The following is a 22,885-nucleotide window of genomic DNA, read 5'->3' on the forward strand; positions in this document are numbered from 1 at the left end:
GAGCTCCTCTCCTGCTGTCACTCCCCACTTTCTCGACTAGGCTGGACAACACACTGTGTGGTCTGCTTCCTGCTTCCAATTCTGGGACTAGCCTACCAAGTTCTGGACAGGATCCAGCTATAGTTTCCCCCTATGTTGGTATTTCCTCCCCCCTTCTTGCCCTCCCATACTGGACCTTTGGCGACGGGAGCTTGCTTTCCGAGTACATTATTATGGATAATCTACATTTTGCTCCTATAACACCAGGGGCCTAAACAAGCCATCCAAAAGAGGCCAGATTCTCAAACACCTACATAAAAACAAGGTTATGATAGCGCTTTTGCAGGAGACTGACTTCTCAACCGGTAGCATCTCAAATTGCAATTCCAAACATTACCCGACTGGCTTCATAGTCCTCATCCAGAGAAAAAAGTTTGTGGCGTTTCCATAAGAAATTTCCCCATTGTGTCATCTTTTCGGAGGATGACTTGGAGGGGAGGTATGTCTTCCTTAAACTATCTGTTGGCATAAGAGTTTTAACCATTGCAAACGTTTATTTCCCCAACCACGCACAGGTTCCTTTTGGTCTCCGGGTCATAGACGCACTTTTCGAGATTTGACGCAGGATCACGAATAATTCTTGGAGGAGACTTTAATCTCTCCTTCAGTCCCGAAATGGACTCTGCAGTGGGAGAGGTCTGGGGTCTCATTTTCTCTCACACATAAACTCAAGAAAGTACTGGTCTCCCTACACTTGATAGATTTTTGGAGGCTCCTACATCCAATGACAAAAGACTTTAGCTATCATTCGCTAGCACACAATAGCTATAGTCGTTTGGACTACCTATTTGTATCACAAGACCTCCTAAACTTAACCCCCACCAGCTCAATGGGAATCTTCCTCTCGTCCAGTCATGCTCTGGTCTTTGGGGCCCTGTGGGACTACTTGGGGGGGAAAGGCGAGCCATTCCTGGCATCTCAATGATAATCTCCTTAACGACCCACTATGCATGGAAGCGGTGAAACAGGCAATACATAATTTCATTACTGACCACGAGGGATATTGCTCACCCTCTCCCATCCAATGGGAGGCCCTGATGTGTATGGTCAGGGGAAAATTTATTTCTCATGGCTCTAGACTGAAAAAGGAATGCTCACAGGCATTGAGAGACTTACTGACGAATATGGGTAACCTCGGGTCTTCTAACAAAAGGGCTTTCTCGGATGCTCTTAGAGCGGACATCTCTGACACTCGGAGCAAGATCCTCTCCATCCTCAACCAAAACTCACTCTGCACTAGAGATAGATGGTGTGGTATCTTTTATGAGCAGGGTAACAAGTGCGGCCGGTGGTTGGCCAGGGCTCTCTATCCCAGGACCTCTACTACGTACATAGCTTTGCTAAACTCCTCATCCAAAGGTATAGTCCACTCTAACACAGACATATTAGAGTGCTTTAGAATCTACAGCGGTGACAAGAGGGGGGTTAATCTCAAGACTTGCCGGCAACAGACGAATACTTAGATAAGCATGCACCAGGGGAGCTTCCTGAAGGAGACGTTTAAAGCCTAAATGATGACATCGCCGAGCCAGTAATAAAAGACGTCATTAAAGACCAAAAAATAGAGAAAAGTTCAGGCCTGGCGGTTTTACCCCGCATTTCTATAAAAGGTTCGGAGACCTGTTAAGTCCAATCCTGTTAAAATCATTTAACTTCATCTCAGTGTTGGCTCCTTTCCACTTCAAGGCTTTCAGGCAATAATAATGGTTATCCCAAACTGTGGGAAGGGACCACACGCTCTGTTTCAACTATCATCCCATCTCCCTTCTGAATATCGACACCAAACTGTTCTGTAAGATCCTGGCATCTCATTTGAAACCTTCTATCCCAACCCTAATCAACCGTGAACAGACTGGTTTTGTCCCAGGTCAAGAGGCAATGGATAACCCTATCAGAACAATTTCCCTGATCTCACGGGCTCGACTCTCTGGAACCTCCCTATGCTTATTGTTGTTGGTAGATGCAGAAAAAGCCTTTGACAGGGTACATTGGGGGTCCTGCAGTCGACTTTGTGGAAGATCGGCCTGAGACCCAGATTTATAAATTGGAACATGGCCCTATACCGGGAACCGTCAGCTTGGGTTAGGATGAACAGTTCTCTTTCTTCTCCCCTTAAAATAAATAACAGAGCGAGGCAGGGTTGCCTCCATCCCCCTTTTTATATGTCCTGGTGATGGAGTCCCTGGCCAATGCCCTCAGGAACAACCCAAACATTCAGGGGTTCTGGATAGGCAACTCTGAGCCCAAACTCGCTCTTTTTGCTGACGACCTTCTAATGTACATCACAAATCCTCGGATTGCCCTTCCGGTTGTCATGGAGGAGTTTAAGAGATTCGGCAGAATCAGCAACTTTAAAGTCAATATAAGTAAATCAGAAATTCTTAACATAATAGTTCCACTAAAGGTTGTCTCAGATATCAGCAACTTCTCCACTATGAAATGGAGAAGCAATCACATTAAATATTTGAGAGTTAACATAACCAGTGACCCTAAAGCATTATTTGACTTGAATTTTAAACACATGCTTCATAGTTTTGGAAGAGATGTCGTGGTTTGGGAGAATAAATACTTTGAAGATGAATTCGCTGCCCAAGTTCTTATATCTCTTCCAAACCTTACCGCTAAGCCTCCCCAAATCATACCTAATCAGACTCTCCAAAATTTCAATGGATCTTGTGTGAAGAAGTACAGGACCTAGGGTCAAATTCAAGACTCTCATTCGAAGAAAGGGGAAAGGAGGTGGGGCTTACCAAGCTTTGCTCTTTATCACAAGGCAGCCATATGTAGGTGCGTCTTGGATCTTCTGCACAACAGGTCCTCTAAACTCTGAGTAGATCTAGAATGTGAAAGCCCCCATGCTTTTCTAATGGGCTCATTTTGGTTCCCGCCCTCAGAAGCTAGCAGGGCACCCATGCTGTTCCCTGTCTTGGGGGAGATCTTGACCGCCTGGAATGGCTTTGCTTTGCGCCTGGGTCTCGTCTCCTGTTCTGGCCCTCTTACACCGTTGGTCAACAATCCCGATCTCCCTGCCCTTTTGGAGGGCTCTTCCCTTTTGATGAAGAGGGATACTCCCACCCTTAGAGTCAGAGACATCATTTTGGCTCTGGAAGTTCACCCTATGTGCGAGATCATAGGGGAAAGGGGTCCCCAGACCGGAACGTGGTTTCAATACCTACAGATTAGACATTTTATCCAATCTCAGGGCCCATTGGCTTCCCTTCTTGCTCTCCTCTCTCAGTTTGAACAGCTTTGTGTATCCTCCACTTTGGGAGTAGCAAGTATCGCAACACTATACAGTCTCTTACTCCCAGTGGAAACCAGTGATAATACAATGAGTTTTGTAGAGAACTGGGAGAGAGAGCTAGGGAGATCCTTTTAAGGGGAATCATGGAGTAGGGCTTTCACACTGACTCACTCGCTGGTGATATCATCGAAATTCCAAGAAACAAACTCCAAAAATTTATCGCTATGTTACAGGACGCATTCGCGTTTAGCAAAGATGTACCCCCAGACCCTAGACTCCTGCTGGAGGTGTTCCAGAGGGAGAGGAGACTTCTTACACATCTAGTGGTCCTGCCCTCTGGTCTTTCCTCTGTGGCAGGAGATTACTAGCCTTTACAATGCGTTACACAGAGACTCTGTGATCCTTACCCCAGAAGCCGCTTTGCAGTCCATGATCCCGGAACCCTTCTCAAGAATTAAAAAAAGTGCCCTCGGATTCTTTTTCATTGCCATGAGACAGATAATACCAAGGCTGTGGAAGTCATCTACTCCTCCCACGAGGATTATGTGGCTGGAAACCCTTGATAACATTAGGCAAATGGAGGATCTAGCCGCAATAGATGAGGGAAAAATCCAAAAATACTATACAGTCTGGACAGCTTAGATCTTATTCAGAAATTCCACTCAACAGAAAGGGTGTCTCCAAACTCTAAACTTAATCATCCAAATCTAGTTTTGAGATAGAAATAGTTTTGGGCTCCTGGCCACTACAGATGGTACCCCACCCCCATTCCCCTACTATACTTAATCCCCATTTCCCTACTAGTTTGTTTATGTTCTAAAGCATCTATTAACCTTGAAGCCTGTACATCATCGCTGGCTCTCCCGTTCATGCAGTTACTACCTGTATTTCACACAGTTTCCTGGGTAGCAACCAGGCGTGAAGCGATGGAAGATGCCAGTGGTATTTTATACTGTTAAGGCTGGCTGTATGACTATAAATGAAAAGCAAACAAGAAACGCTGCTGTAATGTTTGTTTATTGAAAACATATTCAGTCAGTTCAGTTCTCCAGGAACTAAAACTCCTCCTTCCTACAAGAACTCTGAGCTTTAGCTTGACTCTTTCCCCCCACTCTCGCTCTTTACTGAATCTATCTATCTATCTATCTATCTATCTATCTATCTATCTATCTATCTCCTCACTTTGCCTTAGACCTTCGCTTACCTAACTCCTCCCCCTAACCAATCTTGAGCTACACAGGGGTGACTGACAAGACACAGAACAGCCTAGGGTGATTCAGGCACACACATACACAGCTTATTTGACATTAACACCAGACAGTGACCTGCTGGTGACCTGGGTAGGTCAATACACATAACTCAAACACAATTAGAAATACAGACATGCACGCATAGAAAAACATAGGCATACCACATGAAGTAGCTAAAACGTGCTGTGGGGGCCCTAACTCCGCGCCACTACACATACATGGCACGAGACGTACACTGGATGACATAGTCAAACATAGAGTACATTCTAAGAGCGAAAACACATTGCTAATCCCTAAAAAAGGTAAAGAACCCTCGCAATGCCAGGGCTACTGTCCCATCTCCCTCCTAAATGTAGACTTAAAACTTTTCTCGAAGATTCTCGCCAATCGTTTATCACCCTGTCTCGGTGATATAATTCACAGAGACCAAGCGGGGTTCGTACCACTGCGGGAGGCACGGGACAATACTGTCAAGGCTTTTAACATCATCCATCAGGCCAAAATAGCTTCCATGCCCATATGCCTCCTCTCTATGGATGCTGATAAGGCCTTCGACAGGATTGACTGGGATTTCTTGAGAGAAACATTCTGCCATTTAGGGTTGGGGCATAACATGTTAAATTGGAGCTTTAGTCTATACTCCTCCCCTACTGCCTCGGTTAAAGCAAATGGCGTGTTCTCCTTCTCTTTTAAAATATCAAACGGCACGCGACAGGGTTGCTCTCTTTTCCCTCTCCTTTTTATCCTGTGCCTAGAACCCCTCCTCGGCTACATTAGATCCAATGTCAGCATCAGAGGAGTCAGATGGGGGGTGCTGTGCATAAGGTAGCCGCATACGCGGATGACTTGTTGCTCTTTATCTCTTCCCCGAGGGTCTCTCTTCCTGTTCTCCTGAACAAGCTCAATCTCCATGCAACTATCTCAAATTTCAAAATGAATTATCAAAAATCAGCGGCCCTCAATATTTCCCACGCGTATGTACGCGGATGCCATTTTTCCATCTGCGCATGAAAAATAATTCAAGTCCACTGGAAAACAAGCCAAACCCCTGGCCAAGCCCCAAATAGTAGTCCAGCCCAGTGGGCAATGCCTCGGAGCCATTTTAATTTGCTTTCAGCGTTGTACCGAGCAGGATGGCTGTTTCTGGTGCTGCAAGAAAGGCCCTTACTTTATGGCTGTTGTACTCCACATTTGTGGATGATGACTCATCTACAGAAGAGAAGGAGGAAGTGTTGGTGCCGGTCCCGAAAAAACGCCGGTTTTGGGTGCACCCACTAGTCAGGCAGCGCCCTAAAAAGGGGCATTTTGCTATGCTGTATGGGGACCTGCGGATGCACGAGGACAAATTTTCAGAGTTCTGCAGAATGTCAGTTGGCACATTTAATAGTCTCTTAGAGTTGCTGCGTCCCCATCTTAGGTGTAAGGACACTAACATGCGAAAGTCCATCAGTGCAGAGGAGCATCTGCTCAACCCTCTCCGTTAAGTTTTTTTTTAAAGTGTAACCATTTCTGTAATGTTTATTCTTGTACATTATGTGTTGCCCTATTTCCCCTCCCCTGAAATATTTGCATGGCTGCAGCTAGACATATTTACCTGCATGAACGCACCTAGCCGTGCCTAGCTGCGGTAATGCAGGTAGGCATGCCTAGCTGCATTACCGCAGATAGGCATGTTTACCTGCATAAATGCACCTAGGCATGCCTACCTGCATTACTATTCCCCCTTTATGCTTAAATGCTTTTTCATTCTTCTTTTTTGGTATGTCTAAAATATTATCTTTCTTCTTGTTACAGATTCCTGGCCACGGGCAACTCTTTTGCGGCCTTGCATTTTGAATTTTTGCTTGGCCACTGCACGATTGCCCGCATAGTGATGAGGACGTGCAATGTAATTTGGGAGCATTTAAAGACAACCCAATTTCCGGCTCCCTGCGAGCAGCAATGGCTCGCCATTGCTGATGGTTTTCAGTAGGCTGCGCAGTTTCCTTGCTGCATTAGGGCCCAGGATGGGAAACACATCCGTGTTAAGAAGCCACCGCACTCAGGGTCCAGATATTTTAATTACAAACATTACTGTTCGGTAGTCCTGTTGGCGGTCGCCTACAGCGGCTACCGTTTTGTAATGGTGAATATCGGGGCCTATGGAAGCTCTGCTGATGCTCGCATCTTCAGGGCTTCCAGAATGAGCCAGCGGCTTCTTGCTAACCAGCTGGCCCTGTCTAAGCCATGGTTACTGCCTGGTTCTTTAGGTCCAACACCCCTATTCGTAATTGTCGCGGATGAGGGCTTTGGCTTGTCAACCCATATTCTGCGACCATTTCCCCGCAGAGGGTTGGACACCAGAAGGAGAGTCTTTAACTATCGACTCATGTGTGCTCAGAGTTTCGTTGCATGTGCTTTAGGAATTCTCTCCAGTAAATGGCGAGTTTTCCTGAGCACCATTCAGATGGAACCTGAAAATGCGTGCTCAGTGGTTAAAGCAGATGTAGTTCTGCATAATTTTTGCCGGAGCAAAAATGCGGGTTGGGCGTTTTAGGATGGTGAACTACCAACAGCTTCAACAGTTGATGGCGTTGACCAGAATCAAGCGATAAGGCTTGCATCTTCTGGCCTTCGGATTAGAGATCACTTCGCAGACTACTTTCTGACTCCTCAGGGAGCAGTTCCATGGCAGCTGGCCTCTATCTGTTAAGTCTGAGGGTCAGGACTTTCTAAACCATCAAAATGGGGTTTTTTTACTGGCCCAAATTTTTTTTAGGTAGTTTTTTTTGTTTGTGTTTTTTAGTTAGGGACTCGCAAGACAATGAGGACCCTTGACGTGGGTTGCGAGCTCAAGTTATATGGTCAAAATTTGCTCTTGTGACTATTGTCTTTTAGCTGACTTTGACCATATTATGAACCAATACCTCATTTTTTCCTGGAATTAAAAAAAAAAATTAGTCCTTAACAATAAAAACAGTTTTCTTAAAAATCTGCTTCTTGTCATTTATGTTATAACTTTATGCAGCAGTGTCTACAGTGGTTTTTCACAACTAAAATAGTGTAAAGGCCCATTTATACACAACGATTAAAGCTTAAAATTCACTCAAAAGCAGTCTTTTGAGCGATAATCGTTGTGTGTAATTGCACTGACTTCGTCCAGTTTTCTTTAAGCCCTCGCTCATTGTTGTCTTTCAGCATGAAATATATATTTGTATATATTTGTATTTTATTCTGTAATTTTGTTTTTCTTATTTATGTAATTATTTTTTTTAACTCTGTTCCCCATGACATCGTAAAAGACCTCTGGAGGACATGCACATGTTTCTTGTTTTTTTTTATTACATGCTTTCCCAATGTCACTGAAGCATCCATAGGAGCCCCAGTTAAAGGAAAAAACATCCCGTGAGGTGACATTAGTCACTGGCAGAGCTGACCAGGGTCTTCTTGCAGCTCTTCTGTCCCAAGGAATTCCGACAGCCACGTGACTGGTGGCTCCCGTAGTGGAAGAAACACTTCCACTTTCACTTGTTAGTACATAGCGCTCATTGAACACTGTGTACTCGGGACAGGAGAAGGCAGAAAGGGTTAAAAACTCATCCTGCCTTCTCCTTGAGGTTTCTCAGCTGTGACTAACAGCTGAGAACCTGACATGCTTCTGATTGATTGCATCTTTCATTTTGTGCAGCATAAAAACCATTACCCTCTGTTGTTTTGCTCTCGGTAGGTTTTGACCCGGCTTGTTTGACCATCCATCTCCTGTCCCTCTCCCTTGGGTCCCTGTCACTAGGTCAGAGCAGGGACTGCCACCCAGTTGTCGCCCTGGGGCTTAGCCCAGGGGGGCAAGTAGGTAGGGATACGGGAGTGGGCTGATTGTAGGGACCCTCCTCTGGTCATCTGTCCCGTAACAGCCGTAACATCAGGAGTGCAGCAGAGCATACAGTAATTTAGCAAGTTGCCAGGGAAGCAAGGCCCTTTTTGCTCCCAAGCCTTACCAGCGGTGAGAAGAAGAGAGTTTGGAGGTGATCTTTCCACTGAAACAGTGAGTTAAACTAACCCGGTTAAATCAAAGCCAGGAATAGTTTAGTGGCCATCTTTAACTCCAATTCAACACCTGCATCTTTTTCTTTCAGTAAGCGCATTAGTTCACAAATACTGTGGGGATTCATTACTGAGTAACCTCTAGGATATTAGAGAGAGAGAGCGTTGAAGAAAAGTGTATGTTATTTCAGGTTTATTGCTTTCAATGTGTTCATTGACTGCATCATTGTCTTCACTGCTATAACTTCTGTATCACTGACCTACTGTGGAAATATAAATTCTGTTTATTGAATAGCTTAAAGGGGTTGTCTCATGAAATCAAGTGGGGTTATACACTTCTGTATGGCCATATTAATGCACTTTGTAATATACATCGTGCATTAATTATGAGCCATACAGAAGTTATTCACTTACCTGTTCCGTTGCTAGCGTCCCCGTCGCCATGGATCCGTCTAAAATTGCCGTCTTCTGGCGATTTTAGACGCACTTGCACTGTGCGGTCTTCTGTGCGGTGAATGGGGCCGCTCGTGCCGGAGAGCTGGTCCTCGTAGCTCCGTCACGTGTGCCGATTCCAGCCAATCAGGAGGCTGGAATCGGCAATGGACCGCACAGAGCCCACGGTGCACCATGGGAGAAGACCCGCGGTGCATCGTGGGTGAAGATCCCGGCGGCCAACTTAGTAAGGTAAGGAAGAAGTCGCCGCAGCGTGGGGATTCGGGTAAGTACTAAACCTTTTTTTTTTTAACATATGCATTGGGTTTGTCTCGCGCCGAACGGGGGGCCTATTGAATAAAAAAAAAACGCGTTTCGGCGTGAGACAACCCCTTTAAGTAAAACTGCGTATTCCCAGTTCCCTATAAAAAGCTAACTGGACTCGTCTCAAATTATTCTATTATCATCTACTAGAGTTCAGACTGGTGTACTGGCGTCACGTGACAAACCACCGTTCAATTTACACTCATTCTTATACTTTATTTGTGCTACTGTGCAACAGCCAAGTAGAGCACCGTTGCCGTCACTGTCAGGAGAGATTGCAGAGCCACCCGTGACAACCATCTTGCAATCCCCATGGTCTCACAAACTTTCGCACACTCCGCTTGGCCACTGCAATTGTCTTTATAAAGCACAGAGCTCAGTAGTTCCAATAATGGTACAAGGCTTGGCGATTACAGTTTCCCTAAGAGGGCACTTAATTTGGCAGTGATTAACAAGAAACAGTCTTTCACTGATGGCACACAGTTTCAAGGTTACAATCTCTTTGTAAGGCACTTTGCTTATTGGTTATAGTCTCTGTTACTTTCACAAAATACTTGCTTGAACAGAAAAAAATACAAAGAAATGGTTGACTTGGTCCACTTTATATCTCTCACGGGGCTACACAAGTCCACAGTGCAGACTTCCAGGTAACAATCCAGAACTGCCCCACTTTACCAGGAACACTTCCTAAAGGGGAACTCTCTCCAAACCACAATACATAGTCCAAGAGGCCACGGCTCAGGATCTTTGTCTTATCTTTTGGCTCAGTGGATCCAGGTCCAGTCTCACAGGAAAGTATTTATGACTCTCATGCTCCAGTGAGTCTCAGGTTCACTAACAGAGCTGCACTCACTGCCACTATGTCACTACAACCGCCACCATGAGGTGTGGAAAGCAGTCCTAATTATAGACTTTATGCTTGATGAAACCCATGTTGTGCTACACTCAGTATCCACATCCACGACCCAGGACCAGTCACATACATTATAACATAATAGGCAGTTAACTTATTGACCTCCCAAGTATCTGCAAACAAATATGGCAATCAGAATAATCCTTGGATCAGTGATCCTTTTAAAGTAAGCTAGTGACCATAAAATGTTATTGTTAAAGTGGTTGATGATGACCTATCCTCTGGACCCGGGCTAATCAGCTGATTGGGTGCCCGGTGTCAGTGCTGAAATACACAAGGGTCAAAGTGAAAGCCACTTCTCCAACCTCTATGTAGTGACTGGCATTGGTAATTGCCTGCACAGTTCTCATTGAAATCAATGGCAGATGCGCTGCAGTTACAAGTGCCAACTACTAATCAGAGGTTGAAGCAGTGACTTACGCTCCAATCCCTGTGTATTGTGGCACAGACAGTGGGCCCCCGATCAGGCTGGGGTCCACCACTCGGGACCTTGGCTATCAACTATTGATTACCTATCCTGAGGACAGGTCATCAAAAGTATTTTACTTGTAAATCCCTTTAAACTTGGCATTCCTAAGTATGGTCACTAGGACCTCGGCAGTCCACAACTTAACAAATGGTAACACCAGCCTTCAGCCAATAGCCACCTGCAGTGTATGGCCACCTATACTGCAAATGTAACAACGCCCGTGTCCCTCTGTATTGATATATTTTTGACTAAACATATTAATTTCCCTTATTTAGAGATATTTGACAATACTGTACAAAGTTTTAGGGCTTATGCACACTTCCGTTTTTCTTGCGCGTTTTTTTCACACGAATGTCAATGGAACTTTCTAATGTTAAAAATGCATCGCAAGTTCGTGCTTTGCGATTTTTGTGCGATGCGTTTTTAGCATTAGAAAGTCCCATTGACAATCACGTGAGAAAAAAACGCAGCGATATCGCGTGAAAAAAACCCAAGTGTGCATAAGCCCTGAGGCAATTTGTTTGGTCTAATCCTATCCTTCTACCATGTCAGCTCTTGTAATGAGACATGATGAGAGAAGGTAAGCCTCCAGAGATAAAATTATCTCTGAATATAAATAGAAGCAAAGTAAAATTCCCCTGAGTCAGAGCCCAAACATTTGGGCTGAGGATCCATCTTGTAATGGAAGGACATTACGGAACACACTGTGGCATTCAACTTCTTTGAAGACTGGAGAAAAAGAAAGGGAGAAATCATATATGTGATAAGATTGCCATCCATTGTTTATAAGGTACAAAAACTTCTAAAAACATTTTTTAATGTGCTGAATATTACATGAAGAAAACAATTACACATGTGGCATTTGAAAAGATAATAAAACATTTATGTATAGAAAATACATATACACATGCACTGACATGAATAACAGTATGTGAATCCTGTTTTAAAAGTGACTGAACAACTTAATTTTACTAAAACAATGTACAGGCTTGATTAAGCATCATTCCACAAGGTTTGTGCTAGAATGATATGTAGCATTGTATTGTACTTTAGAGCTCTTGAAACTGAAAGCAAAAAAACCAATTACAGTATATTGTTCTTCATTAATTTAAATTATTATAGTTATTGGTGTCATCAAAGAAAGTATTTTAAGGTTCTGAATTGCAATCATATATGTGTGCATATAATGAGGTTCTATGCACACCAATGCAGTTTATTCAACATGTAGCAGAAATCATGGAAACTATGAGTTCAAGACTGCAATGTTAAAATAAAAGTCAAAACACCCATAAAGCACTTTTTAGAGAGTACCAGAACAGAAGAGAAAGCCTCCTCTCACCCCCAGTTCTAGATTTAAAATGATACAATTTTTGGAGCCACTGGTGAAAAATAATTACCGATGATCTACTGGACTTTTCCATAAGGATGACTAAGAGCCACTTCAGAGAAGAGCTTTCACAGAGCACTGACCACCAGCAGTTGTTTCCCAATGCCTGCTCCTAAGAGCTTAGTGATAGTTGGAGGAGAGAGGACACAGCTCAATTCTAATTGTAATATAAGACAAATTAGGAACAAAGGAAAGGAGGAGATTAAAGAAAAGAGATACTTTTTTCAATTTTTTGATGCATCTTCTGTGTTTCGTGTTCCTTTAAACAGACGCTCCATAAGGGCGCCCACCCACTGGCGTTTTTTTACCTGCGTTTTGCGTTTTGCGTTTTTCCTACACAGGCATAGAGATAAAGTGTGCTCATGTCCACTGGCGTTTTTAAAATCGCCCTGCCCCGCAAAATCGCATCGCAGCTGTCCTTACACTCTGGCTCCTTTTTTTAATCTAACTTCTCCCATGGTTTTCAATGCTCCCGGAAAAAACGCAACGCAACGCAATTCGCACGCGCCGCGTGGCGTTTTTGCAGACAACATTACTGAAGACTGTGGAAGGGCGGGCATTCTTTACAGGTGCTGTAGGGTGTGTTGGTATAGAAACGCTATGCAACGTTTTAGGATGAGACATTCTCCGCGTTTTGCGTTAAAAAAACGCAGCGAAAAACGCAAACGCGTAGATGCGAAATTGCTGCGTTTTTCACGCACTAACAACGCAAACGCCAGTGGGTGGTCGCCCTTACTTTGTAAATGTACTGAATTACTTATTTTGCCCATTTATGACTTCTGAATGCAGAGCTGCATTCATAGTTCTGCTGGTTAGTACTGGAGAGGCAACACGCTTATTGAAAGACAAACTCTGTTTTTAGCTGACTACCTCACAGTGTTTGGTGAATAAAATTACACTATAATAATACAAATTATAAACTTGTCACCAACATTGAGCCAGGAAGGACTCTATAGGAGAAAAATGTGCTCTGGAAACAAGGCCCAATGATAATTATCTTCCGGGTCTAGTCCCTGCTTGTACAGGGTCAGTTGTGAGCTTCTCATCCTTATGGCCAAATGCCATTTTGCTATTTGATCTTGTATTCTACATAGTGAAGGTATTTTGGGCAGATAAAAAGCCTCATTGCTAGATATAAAAGGCCTCAGTAATATACTCAATAAAAAATAATGCACCAAGGGGTTGTTGCAATTGAACAAAACTTTATATGAATGAATGTAAGGCTACATTCACGCGGCTGTATTTTGGTCAGTATTTAGCATCATTTGGAAGCCAAAACCAGGAGTGGAAGCTACAGAGAAAAGGTAGCTTTATCTGATTCGCATCTCTTCCATGTTTTGGACCCAGTTTTGGTTCCTAAATACTGCTGGAAAATACTTACCAAAATACTGCCACGTGAAAGTGGCTTAATGATGATATATGTAAGTGATAATATCAGCGTGAAATGGTAAATTTATTGGGGAAAAGGAGGCTCTAATACCCTGTTTTAGAGCCTCTAGCTTGGATACAAGATGTGAAACGGGCGGGCATGGAAGCTCTAGTACCCTGTTGTACCGCCTCTAGCTAGGATACAAGATGTAATACGGGCAGCATGGAGGCTCTTGTACCCTTTTGTACCACCTCTAACTTGGATACGAGATGTGATACGGATAGGCATGAAGGCTCTAGTACCCTGTTGGGCCACCTCTAGCTTGGATAAAAGATGTGATACGCTTAGGCATGGAGGCTCTAGTACCCTGTTGCACTACCTCTACCTTGGATAAGAGATGTGTTATGGGCAGGCATGGAGGCTCTAGGACCTTGTTGTACCGCCTCGAGCTTGGATACAAGATGTAATATGGGCAGCCACGGATAGGCATGGAAGCTCTAGTACCCTGTTGTGCCACCTCTAGCTTGGATACAAGATGTGATACGGGTAGACATGGAGGCTCTAGTACCCTGTTGGGCCATCTTTAGCTTGGATAAAAGATGTGATACTGGCAGGCATGGAGGCTCTAGTACTCTGCTGGGCCTCCTCTAGCCTGGCTACATGATGAAATACTGTCAGATACGGAGGCATACAGGTTCCATATGATATCCTGCAGCATATTTGTCCACACATGTTGCAAATGGACTTCTAGATCCTGCACAAAAGTAGGCTGCCGAAGTTAGTGTTCCTGCCAGTCCCAGGGCAAACCAAGGAAGTGTGGCAAGCTAGCGGATGCATTCCTTGGGAACCCTTGCTGTGTGGGTGAATAGTATCCTGCTGAAAAATGCCTCTTGGAAGCCCTTACATGAGAGGCAACACATGTGGCTGCAGGATTTCCGGCATATAATACTGAATTGTTAGTGTCCCTTGATCAATTCTGTCACATGTTATGGCCCCCCAGATTATCACACCATCAGTGAGGGAATAATGTGTCGCTCCACAGCAAAGGCAGGATTCAAGGTTCACCATGAGGCCTCCATACTTAAACATGACTGTCGTTGGCTTCAACACACAACGTGAATTCGTCGCTAAAGACGATACAGTTCCAGCCCAAAGCAGTCAAGATTTCTTGTTCACGATACGACTGTAAACAAAGGCAATGGTGTTGAGGTGCTAATGGCAGGACACATAATCGGTGCCAGGACACCAAATTTCTTTCTCCTATGATTCGGGCAGAAACCAGCGTTTGTAATGAAGGTGCCACCTGTGTCTGGATCGTGGATAATGAAAGCGGATCTGCTTGTGCACAGATTAAACAATCCTCTTTACTGGTGGCTTGTCTGGACCAGTCGGAGCCTATTTTCTTTCGAGTAACCACTACTCCTAACGCCTCCTATCAACTTTGTCAGAAAAATCCTAACGCCTCCTATCAACTTGGAAGGCACAACCCTCAGATAGAAATTATTCCAACTCAATTCTTCTTTATTAATTAATCAAAAACAGTCAATATTTTAACGTGTTTCGGGGTCGCAGCCCTTCAGAAATGACTGTAAAAAGTACTAAAAGTATAGTCATACAAGTAAAAATTAGATAGGATATGATAAAGTAGTAAAATACAGGAAAGATTATACATATACAGATATATATATATATATATATATATATATATATTAGCATTATAAAAAAGACCATAATAAAATAATAAAAGGAGTTCTAACATGATTAATGCTTAAATCATAATAATTGATAAATGTGCAGGGCACAGTGCACAGTGTAAATGACTCAAAATGTCATAAAAAGAGATATTTAAAAGGAATGCATGAATAAAGTGATGCAGGCAGAGTAAATATATTATATAAGTCTTAATACCGCAAGCAGAATGTATGGCAATTTATATAAAATAAAGTAAGAGCATTCAAGACATGCAGGAACAATAAAAACAAAAAATGCAGAATTCAGTGATATTCTGTAGTTAATTTTGCTCAATTCATTTCTGAAATATTATATTATGTGTATTTATAAAATTGACTATAAATAATTCAATAAATAAATAATTATTAAAAGTTAGAAATTGTTATTGATAAAATGATTTAAAAATTATTTTAAAACAAATTATCAAGAAAACATTAATAATAATAATAACAGACCAGATTAAATTATTGGGAACTACCTAATTATAAAAGAAAGAAAGAAAAAAGAACAGCATAGACAGTGGGCAGTATGTCGAAACAACCATCATGCTTCTCTCATTCCAGTGAGCGCCTGCTCTCATAGTCTGTTAACTGGACAAAATGTCTTCCAGTGCAGAGGTGTTGAGGCGTCAACGATCTGTCAATAAGAGGACCACTATACACAAGTAGCCACTGAGAGCTTTTTTATAAGGCAGTGGGGGAAGCACTTTTATGGCCTCAGGTGACCAGGACCAGAGTCTAGTCAAACCACAACTGTAATCCCATATCTGCCTGAGACAGAACTGCATGCCAATGTAGCAGTAAAACAACATTTCTATCTGGGTCTTAGCACAAAAAAGTAAAAGGCGTGTGAAGCCAAACAATCATTGTATTAAAGACATACATGTAACAAATAACATGAGTCATAATGTGTTATATATGTGTTTTTAATAAAGTGATTGTTTGGCTTCACACTCCTTTTGCTTTTTTTGTGTTTATACTTAGTGTTGGAGTAGCCATATACTATGGGGGGCACTGGTCTATACTGGTGAACATGCACAGCCCTTTTACTTGGAAACCCTTCATGCTTTTGTATGTGCTCACACACATGCGTGTTGTAGTTGAGAGGTTACCTGTTGAGAAATTTGTCAAGAGTTGAGAGGGACTGCAGGAATGGCCAGAGAGTAAGGGCAAGATATAGGTATCTGTAAGGGTCTTACCCAAAGGGCTTAAAAGGTTGCCACGGCAATAGACAGAAGATGCGCTAAAATCTGTGCCTAATTATTGCATGCACCAAAATCTGCACCACATTTCAGCATAGTAGAACTGAGGGACATTTACTAATTGGCCAATTTCCTTGAATGAGAACAAAAGGACAATTTGTGCTGCACCACAAGCAAAGTGCAGGACTGTGTTAGAGAGCAGAAATTCTTCTGAAGAAGGTGCAACAGTCTGAAGAAGGGCAAAAACCGCTGTTGACGTGCCAAGGACCTGGACTGTGCAACTTTGCAGGCACAGAACGGAAGGCAAAGGGGCTATTGCAAAAGGTCCTAAGACAGAGAGTGCTGACTGATACAGCAAGGAGACTGGACAAACAAAACCATGGTAGAGTCACTCTCCTGACCCAAGACAAGCTCAGGTAAGCTGTGACTCACGCCCAATGGAACCATATGGAAGTCACAGCTACTTCTGACTTTTATGCCGGAATATGTGCACACCACAAAGAGACACAGTTCATTAATAAGCAGGCCTGGTATAAGAGCTAGGGATAGCATCACTGACACTGGGTCTTGTATAAGTTTGGCGTGCTCAAACCTGGCTCATAAACTGTATTCATTAAAGGAACATTGTGACGGTATACTGTATTGGAGTGTTAATCTTTAAAAGAACTGTGTGTTAGATTATGCATCTGCCTCTCTGTGAACCGGGACTGAGCGTTGTACAGGATCTTGTTACTATTGTACCATTCATTGCTGTTGTTTCCTATTGCATCCAAAGTATTAGTTGTCAGACAGGCAGATGTGAATATGCCTTGTCACACACCGGCTTGGCTGTGGGTTGAGGTGACAGCACCTGGGGAACCTAATCTTTCATGCTTAACCCCTCCAAGTGGCATGCCGGTTTTGCTGCATAGTCCTCAAGCTGCTACATGCATAGATAGTACTGGAGGTGTCGTCTGACACAGCACTGGGCCAAGGCATGGTACCTGAAGGTCTGAACTGACATATAGTAAACAAACAGGCTTTAAGTCAGGGCAGGTAGCACAGGTGCATAAATAAGATACAAGCTAATAGTCAGGGCTTGCAGCAGAATTCAGGATACAGAACTGATGTCAAGGAATACAGAGGTCAGGATAGTCAAATACTGTGTAGCAATGCCTTTGTTGGGGGTGGGGATCGGCAAGGACTCAGTCGCTCACACAGTCCATATAAAGTCAATCCAGCTTTATTTTATTCCACCAACAGAAAATCAGTGGAAAACAGCCACTTGCAGCACATAAACTTTGTGCAATAAACAGAAATAAAACACCTGCCCGATACTATACAGTACTTTGCTCACCTAGTAATAACGTGCAGCATTTGTGAGCAAATAATTAGAAGTTCACAGTAGACTTGTGTTCATTCTCCGGCTCTGACCCCGACTGCCTAGACTTTTATGCCCTGGTAAGGAGCTCAGTGAAAACAACTCAGCTACCTGAGATCCAGAAAGTCCTTCCTATACTGGACGTTCATCTCACCCAGGCTAAGCACCTTAGTGAGTACCTGTCACAAGCCTACAACAGGCATAGGGTCAGAACCAGGAACACAAACAAGGGCTTTTTCACAACTAGCAGGAATGTGACCAAGAATTGCTTAGGAACCCATCCTAGCGGGGTGGATGCCTGTTATAGCAAGTGCAGAAATCAGATTAGAGGGGGATGAGTAATGGGAGTGTGCGCTGGCTCTTTAAGAAGCTGGGTGGGAGTGTGCATTAGCCTTATGGGCAGAAGCCAGGGAGCTAGCAGAGGAGAGGTGTACAGAAGGTGAATAACCATGATGCCTGACTGCAGCCCCAGCAGAAGGTGAGCAAGGTGAGCAGTGGTAGTGCTCTTTGACTTTAATAAATTAAGGATTTGATTAGCTGTAACTAGTGATAGGTGATTGCACTCTACAGCTTGATTGTTTACTTCTTATTATGACCTACTCACTCTCATGCTTTTATTCATAAATAAATACTACATCATACATCATACCCCGAATCTGCATTGCAATACCACCACAAGAGCTTGTTTTGTGAGTTACATTGCGAAAAATGTAAAAGTGCTTTCCTGTTAAAAGACTGTGTGCCTTCTAAATAAACCATTTTTCAAGCAAGAACTGCTATTCAGGTGTATGCCCAGAGTTGGGTGTGTTACAGTTACTTACTCATTCACATAGAATTATCTATTAACTTTTTTTGGATGCTGTTTGACAACTGTAAAGACAGGTGAAGATGAAATATCTTCTTGTATACATTGTCTTAGGCCATTCTGTGTCATGTCCAATTACGAGCCGTTGCCTGTCCATGATCTACAGCGTCTACTTTGGAGCCACAGAAGATCCACGGGACATGTAAATGAAGTGTGGCCAAAGCTCTACCTGGGAGATGCGTAAGTCTATAAATAATAATGAATTGGATTCCAATGCATCAGATCAGACGGGCGATTTTCTGCCGCGTAAAAGTGCCCAGCCGGCCAAGATAGCGCATCTTGGCTGGGCAGGAAAGATAGTCCTGGAACTATCTTTCTGGCTGGAATATGTTGGCCGCTAAACTCCCTCCCCCATCTCTCCTCCTCTCCACCCCTTGCCAGTTGTTTGCAATGGAAGGGGGCGGGACAGGGTGGGAGCTAGTTGCTAAGCTCCCACCCCTTCCCGCGCCCTCCCATTGCTGGCTGTCGACAAGGGGCGGGAGCTTAGCACACTAGCTCCCGCCCTGTCCCACCTCCTCCCCTTGCCAAGAGCCAGCGAGGGGATGGAAAGGGGGAAGGCAGTTTAGCAGAGCTAAACTGTCTCCCCCCGACCAATGGCAATTTGGGCACGGCATATATGCGCCACGCCCGGCCCATCTGAATGGGCACACAAATGGCAGATTTGTGCGCCTGCTCGCGAATTGTTACAGCACCAGCAGGCGCACGAAAAAACACCTACGTTCGTGTGAAAGAGCCCTCAATCCAATATACAACCAGCACTTCTTCCTCTGAATCAGTGAAGGTCTGAAATGTCATAGTCGCAGATCAGAAAGTGATGCCATCGCCTAGTACATATGGTACTTATGATGCCATAATCTTAAAACAACCTTGTGGATCACAGTAAAATGTCACTACACATGTGTAATTCAAGGTTAAAGTGAAACTTCCATCTCAGGAATCCTATTTCAATGTGTTCAAAATAACAAAACCTACGTGATGTTCATTTCCAGTATGCTCTATTCTCCAGATATTGCAGATATTGATTCCTCTGCCCTCTGGTTGTTAACTGTTCATTTGCATAACCTTATTAACTGCAATTGGTCAGTGTGTTGTCTGTGTGCAGTTAAAGGGGTTGTCCCGCAGCAGCAAGTGGGTCTATACACTTCTGTATGGCCATATTAATGCACTTTGTAATGTACATTGTGCATTAATTATGAGCCATACCGAAGTTATAAGAAGTTTTTCACTTACCTGCTCCATTGCTAGCGTCCTCGTTTCCATGGAGCCCGCCTAATTTTTGGCGTCTAATGGCCAAATTAGACGCGCTTGCACAGTCCGGGTCTTCTTCTTTTCTCAATGGGGCCGCTCGTGCAGGATGCCGGCTCCGTGTAGCTCCGCCCCGTCACGTGCCGATTCCAGCCAATCAGGAGGCTGGAATCGGCAATAGACCACACAGAAGCCCTGCGGTCCACCGAGGGAGAAGATCCCGGCGGCCATCTTCAGCCGGTAAGTAAGAAGTCACCGGAGCGCGGGGATTCAGGTAAGCGCTGTGCGGATTTTTCTTTAGGTCCCTGCATCGGGGTTGTCTCGTGCCGAACGGGGGGGGGGGGTTAAAAAAAAACAAAAAAACGTTTCGGCGCGGGACAACCCCTTTAATTGCAAACACAAATTTCACATGGTTGTGAAAACTGCCAATTGTAGATAAGACTCTAACTGGACACTAAAGGGCACATTACTTGAGTAATACTTATATGGGGCGTATTTATTGAGCTTTGTATTGAGGTACTAAGTAGGCATTGAATGGCGGTAGGAATTAGGGGCAAACTGTGAACCTTCACATTGACTGAATGACTTTTACCCTTCTCATGTTGCTACTGTTTTTCATTATTTGTGTTTGCTCTATGCATGAAATTACACTAGCAACAAAATCACAGTATAAGGGCTTAGTCAGACGGGCGTTTTTAGCCGCGATTTGCGCATGCGCATGCGTCCGGCGATTTTATAAAACCATTGCTTTGCAATGGTATCGGACACATGAGCGCTTTTTATGCGCTCGTCCGATAAATTATAGAACAGAAATCGCAGATCGCACCTATCTGCGATCTGCGATTCCTGTTCTCTTCTCTATATGCGCTCAATGGGGCCGGCGGCAGCAGCGATGACCCCATTGAGAACATATAGAAGAAAATCATTGTCCTCTGCCACAGCTGTAACAGCTGTGGCAGAGAAGAATGATGTTTGCCCATTGAATTAAATGGAGCCGGCAATACAGCCAGCTCCATTGAAAGCAATGGGCTGCTGGCGTGCACGGGGTGAATTGTCGGGAAGGGCTTAAATATATAAGCCTTTCCCTGCAATTCATCCTAAAATGTGTTAAAATAAAAAAAAATTGTATACTCACCTTTCCACTGCAGCCGGAGTCCAGCCGCGGCCGCTGTCAGTTCTCCTGAACTGCTTCTCGGCTCTATTCAGCCGGCGGGGCTTTAAAATCCCCGCCTGCTGAATGATCTGCCTCTGATTGGTCACAGCCCTGACCAATCAGAGGCAGGTTTCACTCACACACCCATTCATGAATTCATGAATGGGTGAGTGACTGCTGCCTCTCAGCGCTGAGCCAATCAGGGGCAGGTCTGACTCACACCCCCTTCACACCCACTGCAGGACGGCCGCGCGGAGTTCCGGCTGCCGGGAGAAGGTGAGTATATAGATATATTTTTTATTTTTACACATTTTAGGATGAATTGCAGGGAAGGGCTTATATATTTAAGCCCTTCCCGACAATTCATCCCGGGCTCGCCCGCAGCGCATTGCTTTAAATGGAGCCGGCTCTATTGCCGTCTCCATTGAATGCAATGCGCTGGACAGCTCCGGCCCGTTTCTAATGAAACGCGGCTAGGAGCAGATTTTCGGGCGATTTGCGGGTGATTTGCGCGCACCGGTCACGCGATTTGCGGATGCGCATCCGTCATGCGATCCGCAAATCGCGTGAAAAAACGCCCGTGTGACTAAGGCCTAAGGCTTTATTCCCACCAGCGCATATACGCCGCGTTTTCACGCCCAGGCGCATATACTGTAGCCATGTGAAGCATTCCTTTCCAATGCAGCCATTCACTTGGGCAAATATACGGCACGTAAATACGCCGGCAGCGTATAGAACATATACGCGGCCAGCGCATATACGCTCAGCCAAAACATTGTTCTGGAACTATGTTTTGGCCAATATATGCCGGCGGGTCCTATACATGCCTATGAAAGCAAGGAAAAAGAAGGGAGAGAGAGGCATTTTTGCAGCGTCCAATGCTGCGAAAAGATTACAGGTGCCTCTATATAAGCACTGGAAAACATCCTGAGGATTTTTGCAGAGCCAGGGTTTTCCGGAGTGCGGCGTATTTGTTTAGCTAAAAACAATTTTCTCGGTCGTGTGAATGGACGAGAAACCGCTGGCTGTGATTGCGGAAAAAAAGCATATTCAGACGCTTATACGGAGCAGGCGTAAAAACGCCATCGCCGTAAATGCGCCCATGTGAAAGAATCGTAACTTGCTGCCAGCTGAGCACATTTGCTTAGATGAAGTCTGTCACATGATTTTACTAGTGTAAGCTAATTGTACTCTAGATGTGTGACAGATGCATAACGGTAGTTGTACTTTTAATTCTTTGATTATTTAATTCTATTTCTCCAATGCCGAAATATCCTTGACAGCTGTTCTGGAGCTAAATTTCTCCAGCAAGGTTTGGGGTATTTTGTAGCCTCCTGATTGAAAACTCTGATTTATGTGTACACAAAAAGAATTCACACTGAGCCCAGTTCAGTCTGAAGTCTCGAGAGCTCTGCCATATTTACCTAAACACATAATACCTTCCCTTTATGAGCGTATAAAGTATAACATACATGGTATATACTCATTGCTATAGGTTGAGCTATATAGAACCTCCTCCCCTTCCCCCTCCCAGTCTCTGTATACTAGTTGGTCTTTGCCCTCTTGCCATGTAGTCTGTAGCGCCATGTGCAAACTTCTCCTTTGTCCTCGGCTCGATGCTGGAGAAGGGGGAGAAGCAGGGAGAATGACGTCAGTGTGTGTGTCATGTCATTCAAGTTGGCTGAATGTGGAGGTAGTCTAATACTGCAAAGACTACCTCCCCATCATCTGGACTACTGAACCCATTTTCAGCAGCCAATGCAGCACACATTTGACTTCATGTTGATGTCCAGCAGCAATCATGATGAAAGATGTTGTTACGTGTCTCTGTAAGTCAAATCACTACAGTGAAATACATATAGTAGTACAACAAATAGACATTT

General features: G+C 44.1%; 1 protein-coding gene across 2 annotated transcripts in view; it reads left to right on the plus strand.

Moving 5' to 3' along the window:
* The first annotated feature begins 11,344 nt into the window (after positions 1-11,344).
* LOC136624786 (dual specificity protein phosphatase 13B-like) overlaps positions 11,345-22,885 on the plus strand; it is a 44,851-nt gene continuing 33,310 nt past the window's right edge. The window contains exons 1-2 of one of the 2 annotated variants that reach the window (XM_066598722.1): positions 11,345-11,481; positions 18,659-18,784. In XM_066598722.1, coding sequence (XP_066454819.1) covers positions 18,672-18,784 — 113 coding nt within the window. In that variant the 5' untranslated portion in view covers positions 11,345-11,481; positions 18,659-18,671. Of the gene's footprint in view, positions 11,482-18,188; positions 18,218-18,658; positions 18,785-22,885 lie in introns of those variants that run through there. The other variant, XM_066598721.1, reaches the window with a different exon arrangement.

The sequence above is a fragment of the Eleutherodactylus coqui genome, chromosome 4 (assembly GCF_035609145.1).
Source record: "Eleutherodactylus coqui strain aEleCoq1 chromosome 4, aEleCoq1.hap1, whole genome shotgun sequence".
NCBI lineage: Eukaryota > Metazoa > Chordata > Amphibia > Anura > Eleutherodactylidae > Eleutherodactylus > Eleutherodactylus coqui.